This window comes from Myotis davidii, unplaced genomic scaffold (assembly GCF_000327345.1).
Source record: "Myotis davidii unplaced genomic scaffold, ASM32734v1 scaffold44, whole genome shotgun sequence".
Lineage (NCBI taxonomy): Eukaryota > Metazoa > Chordata > Mammalia > Chiroptera > Vespertilionidae > Myotis > Myotis davidii.
This window is the reverse complement of record NW_006299705.1, coordinates 12,756,226-12,767,088: the sequence shown is the minus strand read 5'-3', so window position 1 is coordinate 12,767,088 and position 10,863 is coordinate 12,756,226. Positions and strand designations below refer to the sequence as shown.

The 10,863-nt window shown below is 36.6% G+C and overlaps 1 protein-coding gene across 1 annotated transcript in view; it reads left to right on the top strand.

Annotated features, from left to right (window-relative positions):
• Positions 1-6,568, top strand: part of CETN3 (centrin 3) — a 37,180-nt gene extending 30,612 nt beyond the window's left edge. Inside the window, exon 5 of the mRNA XM_006775524.2 lies at positions 6,160-6,568. Coding sequence (XP_006775587.1) covers positions 6,160-6,203 — 44 coding nt within the window. The 3' untranslated portion in view covers positions 6,204-6,568. The remainder of the gene's footprint in view (positions 1-6,159) is intronic.
• Positions 6,569-10,863: the final 4,295 nt, after the last annotated feature.

Genomic DNA, 10,863 nt, shown 5'->3' with positions numbered 1-10,863 from the left:
CTCCCGCTGCCAGAGGGATGTCTGACTGCCAGTTTGGGCCCGATCCCCCAGGGAGCAGGCCTAAGCCAGCAGGTGGACATCCTCCGAGGGGTCCCACACTGCAAGAGGGTATAAGCCCGGCTGTGGGACCCGCCCCGAGTGCACAATTTTGTGCACCGGGACTCTATTCCTATATAATAAGAGCTTAATGTGCTGAGTGTTTGGTCATTCACTTGGCCATTCAGCCAATCAAAGCATAATATGCTAATGATATACTAAGGCTGCTCAACCACTTGCTATGATGTGCACTGACCACCAGGGGCCAGATGCTCTGACCAGTAGGTTAGTTTGCTGCTGGGGTCCGGCTAATCGGGACTGAGCAAGACGGGCCGGACACACCCTGGAGCCCTCCTGCGGTCCTTTCCCAGCTGGCCAACCTTGTACACCAGTGGGGTCCCTCGGCCTGGCCTGTGCCCTCTTGCAGTCCGGGACCTCTCGGGATGTCAGAGAGCTGGTTTTGGTCTGATCCTTCAGGCCAGACTGAAGGACTCCACTGGTGCACGAATTTGTGCACCAGGCCTCTAGTATTTTTATAATAACTTGTTAATCTGATCACTTAATTTGGATTCTTTGTAAACAATTTTGTTTAGATATAATCTTTTTTTTTGGCCTGATATTTATTTATTTATCTTTAAATTTCAATATATTTTATTGAATTTTAGAGAGGAAGGAAGTGGGAGAGATAGAAACATTAATGATAAGAAAGAATCATTGATTGGCTGCCTCCTGCATGCCCCCTACTGGGGATCAAGCCCGCAACCCGGCCATGTGCCCTGAGTGGTAATCAAACTGTTACCTTCTGGTTTATAGGTCGACATTCAACCATGAGCCACATTAGCCAAGCAGATATAACCTACTTTCTATGTATGTGTTAAACTGGTAAAGCTCATAATACTTTGCTGCTTCTTTTTGTGAACCTTAGTAATTCTTTTGCTTTTTTCAATTTTTTACACTTCAGTATTTAAGAGCAATGAAAATGTTTTATAAAAATGAAATATTTTATTGTGTATATCAGAATCATAAACATGGGGAATGAGGAGTTAAAGGAAAAGAATCTATAATCTACACTAATAAAAAAGAGACATGCAAATTGGTGTCATTCCACTATGCCCACCAGCCAATCTTGATGAGTATGCAAATTAACCCAACAAAGATTGGTGATTAATTTGCATATGCAGGTGCAGAGTGAAGACTGAGAAGACTGAAGACGACTGAAGACTGAAGAGACTTGCCTTCTCCGCTGTGGCCCGAATGAAGGCCTGGGTCCTGGGTGCTGGAGGAAAATTGGTGCTGGCAGCCAGGGGAAAGAAGGCCTATTGCAGTGGGCCTCTAGTATAAAATATAAATAAAGCTGTGGTAATGATATAGAAAGAATCTCTTCTCTACCATCTCTCCCAACATATATAAAGTAAAACACAGTAAATTTTTTTTGGAAAATGGAAGCAACATTTAAAAAGCCAAAGTGGACTATCCTATATAATGAAAGTACAGCGACCAAACGGCAGAATGACTGGTTGACCAGTTGCTATGACACGCACTGACCACCAGGTGGCAGACGCTCAATGCAGGAGCTTCCCCCCGGTGGCCAGTGCGCTCCCACAGTGCACCCCTTGGCTGACCAGGATGAGCGCCTGCTCCTGCAGCGGGCCGATCCCTGCAGGCCATGTCCCCCACCAGTGCATGTATCCCATGCACTGGGCCTCTAGTTTTGTAAATAATTCTGATGAGTGTTAACATATATTAACCAGTTAATATATGTTAGATTCTGTGCTTAGTATGTTACATGGTAAATTATGTCACTTAGTTGTCATAATAGCTTTTGTGAAGTAAATGCAATGTTAAACCTATTTATGCTTAGGATAGATGCAGGTATAGATAAGGAAACTAAAGCTCTGAGAGATTAATAATAACCTTTTCAACATTATCATAAAGCTAATACATGGCAGAGCTAGAACTCAAACTCAGATTACCATAATGACAACATACTTTCTATTACAACACTGTATTGCCTCTTTTGCTATGAAGTTAAATATTAATTAGGTATTTGTTTATAGAATTTTACAAAATGCATACTATTATAGGGAGAAATTGATTAGTAAAAATGTTCAATTGGCACTTGAGATGCTAAAATATGTTTTTGTTCCCTCCAAAGACAGATGGTCTTAAGGTACTTAAGCTACATAATTTCTCAAATTTCTTTATTTTAATAACGTGTAATGTGATTTACCCTATGAAATGATTGATTTATGAACATTTTCTTTAAAAGGCAGCGTAGAAGAAAATAAAGTATCATATCATTTGATTCAGTAAATGTTTTATTAAACGCCTATTTTAAGGTGGGTATTATGCTAGATTTATTAGATATAGTAACCTGATCTACTCTATTGTTGATAGAGTAGATCATAAAACCAAATGTACAAAGGCATCACAGATTCTCTTAGTTGTCTGAATAGTTTACTGGTAATAAAAGAAGTAGTTTAATTTCTTAACTACTTCCCTTTAGTTTTCCACTTTTTTGTTTTTAAGTATTCTGTTTTGAGGTATGAAATTATGGAATAGTTTAAAATACTTTTGAAATGCTCTAATACTTTAAGGTGTTTATATATAAATAATATAAAAATTAAGTGTTTGTGGTTTTAGAATGATAGGAAGTTTAATTTGAAATTTGAGTGTTAAAATTTTAAATTATAGAGAAAATGTCTAGGTCTTTAACAAAACATAAGTACTCTTTGAATATTTTAATCATGGCTCTATTATGCTGTTAAAATGATTTATAACCAAATCATTCTAAGACTTCTTTCATTTTGTTGTTTTTCCTGAGAAAACATCCTCTTTTTTTTTAAAAAAAAATATATTTTTATTGCTTTCAGAGAGGAAGGGAGAGGAAGTGAGAGAGATAGAAACATCAATGATGAGAGTCATTGATCGGCTGCCTCCTGCATGCCCCCTATCAGGGACCTAGCCTGCAACCCAGACATGTGCCCTTGACTGGAATCGAACCTGGGACTCTTCAGTCCACAGGCCGATGCGCTGTCCCAGCCGTTGGCAAACTACGGCCCGCGGGCCGGATCCGGCCCATTTGAAATGAATAAAACTATTGAAAAAAAAAGACCGTACCCTTTTATGTAATGATGTTTACTTTGAATTTATATTAGTTCACACAAACACTCCATCCATGCTTTTGTTCCGGCCCTCCGGTCCAGTTTAAGAACCCATTGTGGCGCTCGAGTCAAAAAGTTTGCCCACCCCTACTCTATCCACTGAGCCAAACTGGCTAGGGTGAGAAAACGTCCTTTTATTTCCTGTTTTGGTTTACATGCTTCAGTCAGATTGACTAAATCAAGATTCTAAAATGAAGGTGCATAACAATGAAATCATTTAAAATTCACACACACACACACACACACACACACACACACACACTAGAGGCCTAGTGCATGAAATTTGTGCACTTGGTGGGGGGACTCTCTCAGCCTGGCCTGCACCCTCTTGCAGTCCCGGAGCCCTTGGGGGATGTCTGAGTGATGGCTTAGGCCCCCTCCCCACGGAGAGCGGGCCTAAGCTGCCAGTCAAACATCCTTAGCGCTGCCACAGAAGCGGGAGAGGCTCCCACCACTGCTGCTGCTCTCCCAGCTCAGGGCTTCTGGCTCAGTGGTGCTCCCCCTGTGGGAGTGCACTGATCTCCAGGGGGCAGTTCCTGTGTTGAACGTCTGCCCCCTGGTGGTCAGTGCGTGTCATAGAGACCGGTTGTTCTGCCATTAGGTCAATTTGAATATTGTTCTGCCAGTTGGTCGATTTGAATATTAGCCTTTTATTATATAGGAGGATAAGATAGATATCAACTGGTGAGAGAGGGATCACAGCTTTCATCAAATATTGAAATGTGTTAATTTAGCTGCAAAGGTTAATGAACTATAATTTGTAAGGTAATGAAAGTATTTTGAGTAATAGAGGTTTTTTTTGTTCTGTTCTATACCTGTCATAGTGTCTTGTAAATGTGTAATATTGAATACATGGATTCATGGTTCTTATTCACCTTTTGGAGAGCTCATTCTTCTTCACTCTTTATAGCCTAATTTTGCACTACTTTCTATCTTCAGCTGTTTCTGATGGTTTGCTAAAAAAAAACAAAAACCTTAGCTTTTTTTCCACCTGTCAAACTAAATCCTATATTTTCATTTTGGAGCCCAAGTCAAGATTTATTTTTACCCACATTTTTCTCATCAGTAGTGATTTTTCCCATTATAATGGATTTTTTCAACACTAATAATGTAGTTTTATTTTAATAATCATGCTTTGTATTATACAACATTTATTCTCTGTTTCAGGTATAAAATGTGACTAACATGATGACTGAAATTGGTTTTATATATGGTTTCTGGTACCAGTATAATTTTTTATTTCTTTTTTTTTTATTGGTGTGGTTTATTTATTTATTTTATTCATTTTTTACAGAGAGGAAGGGAGAGGGATAGAGAGTTAGAAATATCAATGAGAGAGAAACATCGATCAGCTGCCTCCTGCACACCCCCTACTGGGGATGTGCCCACAGCCAAGGTACTTGCCCTTGACTGGAATTGAACCTGGGACCTTTCAGTCTGCAGGCCGATGCTTTATCCACTGAGCCAAACCCGTTAGGGCTAATTTTTTATTTCTGATGTACATATTTTATCTACTCAACTTTTTTAATTGGTTAATTTTTTAATTCTTCTTACACAGAGGAAAAATATTAGAATAGTACAGCGACGACCTTTATGCCTTCTACTAGATTCAGTAATTAACAATATATTGTTTTGCTTTAACTATATAGTGCATACATATGTTTTTCTGAATCATTTGAAAATATATCATAAACTTGACCCCTCTAATATTTTACCATGTCCCTACTACTAATGATATTATCTTTCCTAACTATGATATCATTGTTATCAGAAGAAAATTAACAATTTTATATCACTTAATATTTTTCTTAATTAAATTTTAAGATATTCCATAATAGGAACCCTGGTGTTTATTTTGATAAAGTACATAACTTCTAGTATGGTGTTGGCATTTACTAGGCACTTTAAAATGTTTAATTATATAGTGTATTTTCATATATATCATCTATGGTATTTAAGATTTAGGAACAGCCTAAAAGATTATCTATGTAGAACAGTATTTTCAGATGCAGAACAGTTCTGTGTCAGAGCTATGTTCTTATCATTATCAAAATTATCATTCCTAACTTGTGTCTTGTTAAGGTATATGTTAAGTCTTGGGACCTGTGAACTTACCTGTTTTACAAAGTGAAAGCATTCTTTTCTGAAGATTTCTATTAATATTTATGTGTATGTATGTATATTTGTTTTTTAAAACATATTTATTAAGATCACATTAATATTATGTATCATCACCTATTATTTCTAGGTTGTTTTCTTATGCATTATGTTTTATAAACTGGAGGTTCTTACTGGATTTTATTTATAATTTTGATAAGCTAATAATTAACTTTATCAGTGATTATTTCCTGCATTCACAACTATATTTCATGGGATTACCTTTGTAGTTAAGATTAAATCTATATTTTAAAGTTATAATTTTCTCTGTTTATTTTTGTTGTATGGAGACCTGGTTTCAATGAGTTTTTCTTTAAAATAGGCTTTTAAACATATTAAAATTCAAAAAAACAAAACACAATACCAATTAAACCAATTTGACTGTTTTTCTAATGCTTATGTTTTCATCTTTCAGAATTCTAATTTATATGCTTGATATATTTAACTTATTTATGAAGGAAGGGTTTGCTAAATGAACTAGTAGAATAAAGATTATAGGCTTTAACCATCTAAAAATTAAAAATTCCAAGCTTTAAAAACTTTGCACATGTATACAAATATTATTATGATGATGGACTTTTTTGTAACAATATTACCTTTTCTATCACATTTTATATATTTGTGCACTCATGAAATTCGGTTTAATAAACCTTCAACTTCTTAGCAAAGAATTAAAAGCAAATACTGTCTTGGTTTATTAGTAATTTGTATAATATAAAATTTAAAGATATTTAATACAAAATAATAATAATGTTCTCTGAAAAAACTGTATTTCTGACTTACGTTTTCTTTTTTATCACAGTAAATCAAGAGGAGTTCATTGCTATTATGACTGGTGACATTTAAAGAATTACAAGGAAAAACACTAAGAATGTTGCAGTTATCATCTTATATTCTATTTTTGTGCTTGGAGGCATGTAAAAACACACACCACAACTTAGTTTTTGTTTTTTCCCAAAAGGGACCAAAAATAAGCATCTTATGTATTCATATTTTACTACTGTTAAGTTTCTTTGTATGAAAAAGTATTGTTAGCACTCTAATAGTTCATAGCATTGTAATTATAGCTTTTTATATATATAAAGTTTAAAAAATTGAATCGTGGTACAAATTCTTAGAAGGTTTCTAAATTGGCATTAGTCCCTTTTGTTTTGGTGTACATGTTTTTCAGACTTTCATTAATAAAATGTTTATTTTATTAGTATTTTAAACTTTTGTAAATTTTCTGTTTCATTTTTATTTCAAATACTTATTAGCCCCCAATAGTATCTTTCATAAATCTTTCCTCTTTACGCTACTGGTTTCAGAAACATAATTGAAATACAAATAACAATAGAATAGCACTTTTTTCCACTACAAGTTTAGCATTTCATGTTTCCATACAAGATGATGACTCAGTACAGGTCTCCCCCCAAAATGTATATACACTTTGAATAATTATCTATATATATAAAGAGCCAGGGACCATCGCAACTGAACGGACGACCGAACAGGCTAAGTGGGGTGACCAGGCTGGCAGGGGCGTTAGTGAGGGTCGACCAAATGACTGAACAGCAGGCTGCTTGGGGCAACCAGGCTGGCAGAGGGGTTAGTGAGGGACGACCAAACAACTGAACAGCAGGCTATGTATGGTGACCAGGCGGCAGGGGGTGCAGTGAGGGGTGACCAGGCCAGCAGAGGGGGGCTCTTGGGGCAACCATGCTGGCACAGGGGCAGTTAGGGGTGACCAGCCTGGCAGGGGGCCAATTGGGGGCAACCAGGCCAGCAGGCAGAGGCGGTTAGAGGTGATCAGGCTGGCAGGGGGGCAATTGGGGGCGACCAGGCCAGCAGGCAGAGGCGGTTGGGGTGATCAGGCAGGCAGGCAGGTAAGCAGTTAGCCAGCGGTCCCTGATTGTGAGAGGGATGTCCAACTGCTAGTTTAGGCAGGATCAGGCCTAAACCAGCAGTTGGGCATCCCCTGAGGGGTCCCAATTAGAGAGGGTGCAGGCTGGGCTAAGGGGACACGCCCTCCCCCTGCAGGAATTTCATGCACTGGGCCTCTAGTTAATTATAATGGGTTAAATCTGAAAAGAAACATCAATTGAGCTGTCAGCTGTTAATGTATTAGTACATTTTAGGGGCCATCTGTGTAAGCATAATTCCTTTTTTTAAGAGTCATGTCTGTCAGTTCGAAGAAAGAAAGTTTTGTGCATGTAGATCTATTTATTCTAGGGTATTCTATAACATTTTTGGTGTCAATGTAAGTTATGTCAAATATGGATATTTCCTTCTTAAACTAATTGAATATAGTTTGAATCATCTAACTTCTTGACAAAATGAAAGATTTAAATTTTGGAATTTTGATCTGTTAAGATAATTATCATTCAATTAAACATAACAGTTATGCAAATAGAAAATTATAAGCCACAGAAATCATTTAAGACTGTTTTACCTGTATAAGGAACATTCTTTGATTTGCCAGGAAATAGAAGAGACAGATACTGCAGGTGTTGGTGGGTTCTTCTGCTTGTAGTAGTTTATGTTAGGGGGAAACAGTTATGGGAAATAGGTAATAGAGAAATTATATCTATACTGGTCTTTCACTAATAATACAGTTCCTTTTGGTATGGGCTCTCCAGGAAGAAAGCTGAGTTGTTTATTCCAGTGATCTTTCCTTAGATTTCTTGTTTTAAATGTAAGGTACAGTAATAATATGAGCCCTTTAAATGTTGTGAACCTCCTAGAGCCGTGGTCGGCAAACCACGGCTTGCGAGCCACATGCGACTCTTTGGCCCCTTCAGTGTGGCTCTTCCACAAAATACCACGTATGGGCGCGCACGCAGTGCGATTGAAACTTCGTGGCCCATGCGCAGAAGTCAGTATTTTGTGGAAGAGCCACACTCAAGAGGCCAAAAAGCCGCATGTGACTTGCGAGCCATGGTTTGCCGAGCCACAGTTTGCCGACCACTGTAGAGTACTCCACTAAGAGTTATCAATGGGAAATTTAACAAAAAAATATTAGTAGGAAGTAATATCACAGCGGTGACATTTCAATAGTTATCTAGAAGTTAATTGTTAATTGCAAGTTAATTGTTCATCATACTAAAAGTTAATTTTGAATATGAAATCAATGTTTATATTAGTACAATATCCAAGGCAACAAATAGACTTAGAAATTAAAATTTTTTTTGATCAGTCTACTGATGAAATGACTTCTATGTCTTGATCACAAAATGTGTTGTAGGTATATTTGTCATGCAGTGGCATTTCATGATGTAAGAAAATACCTATTTCTTATTTAACTTGCCTAGTACATTGCTGTTTGATGTCCTGGTAAGCTTCGATAGTTTGGGATTTGTTAGCTAAGATTTTTCTCTTAACCTTTGTTTTAAGCCAAAGTAGTCTACTTTCTAAAGAAGCTATGAACTATCAGCAGCTCTTAGATTAGCCTCTGGAGGTAGGTAGTTGTGATGGAGGGAAAATACAAATACATATTTGTTACATACTTAATATATCATAAATTCTGTTCCAGGCTTATTTAATCCTGTATTGCAGGATGTTCATGCAGCACTTCTAATGGGAGACTTCATATTTTGTTGATGTGCTAGTGTTAATAGACTTCAATTAGCAAACACCATGATGAAAAGACTCCAATTGAGTGACTAAAATGGCCTCAACTCCATTAGCCATCTATCTGGTGATAGACTCTGACAGTAAATTGTCTTGGTTTACCATGATGTGTCTTTTTTATTTTTAAATAAATATATTTTTGTTGATTTCAGAGAGGGAGAGGGAGGAAGAGATAGAAATGTCAATGATGAGAGAGAATCATTGACCGGCTGCCTCCTACACACCCTCTACTAAGGATCCAGCTGCAACCTGGGCATGTGCCCTGACCAAGACTTGAACCTGTGACCTCCTGGTTCATAGGCTGACGCCCAACAACTGAGCTAAGCCAGCCGAGCTAGTGGTATGTCTTTTAAAAAGATTATTTACAATGTTCTGAATACCAATGTGAAGAAAACACAATAATTTCAAAAATCCTTAAAAATATGTAATTAAATTTAAATTGCACAAATAATACATAAAGACATTGTATAAAGTAAAGGCAATTTTTTATAGCCCTCAATTCCATTCCCATTCCTTTCTGAATAGTATTAGTGCCAGTTTGGCTTCAAATCAAAAGAAAAGAATAACATAACTATATATTTTAACAGAGTGTAATATAAGAAATAGTTTAAATTGGTACCGGGAACCAAATAATCAGGAAGGGAATACTGAGATAGTTAACTGCAGGAAATGACTACCACCCTTAGAGCTGAAGGAACAGAGAAACTGGAAGATTCTTGTAAAGCAAGTAGTCTGGGACATTGGTAGGTGGTACTAGTATTGAGGGATGAGGAGGCTGGTTTGGGAAATGCTGAGAAAAAACTGGAGACTGAAACCAGGAACAAAAGCAAAGATTCTTTCTGCCTCCTGCCTTTCTGTTTCACTCTTCTAGTCCTATTAGTGGAGCCTTACAAAAATGCAGCTGGCAAAGAAGAAATGTAGTTTACATAGTTCCAATTCCAGTATTAAACAGTTGAGTATAAAATAGTGGTTTGGAGCAAAAAAACAAAAAAACAAAAACTTAATAACCAGCACAATTGACCATATATTTATCATTTCAACTCCAGGTTATTTGAATGAAGAGGCTTGTAGGAGACTTACTTATGTTGGGACAACAGGTGTAATTCAGAATTACCCTGGGAAAACGAGGAGATATGGTTACCTGATCTCCGGGAATAGTAACCATTGTTACTTTAGAGATTATTTTTACCTGTTTCCTTTGTGCTTATATGAAAGTATAGAAATAAAATGTTTTTGCATGAATATTGTATGCATTCTGCAGCCAAATTTCATAAAGGAAATCTCTTTTTAAAAATTTAGTGACATTAAGTGCTACTTTATTCCAGGCATACATAAGTATTTATGTGCATTATATATTTTAATCTTAATAACCTGGTCAGATACTGTTGGATTGTCTTTATTTTACACATAAGAAAATCAGAGCTTAAGTAATTTGTTCAAGGTAACAAGAATTGGAATTTGAACCTAAGCTTTCTGACTCCAGAGCCTATTCATAATCACTAGATTTTACCGTCTCCTTAGAATGGCTTTTGTAGACTAGTTCAAAGTGTAACGTATCAGACCTTTAAAACTGTAAAACTAAAAGATAGAATTTGGAATTGAGAAGCTCAGCAGCACAAGCATTTATTAAACACTTTTGCTTAATGTATCATGGCATTCATTGTATTGTGTTATTTTATGTGAGTTAGTGTTTGGTGCCAGGCCTCTGCAAGCTAATAATCCTAGATAGTCTATATTTTTATAGTCACGAAGGCAACACAATGGAAAATTAGATGTTAGGGATAGAAATATATTAATTACAAAGACAACATTAAGCAAATACTAAGAAATATGTAGTGAAGGTTCATAAAAGGTTTGCATTTTTGAGTGTAAAACTTAAAAAAACATTTTTTCCTCT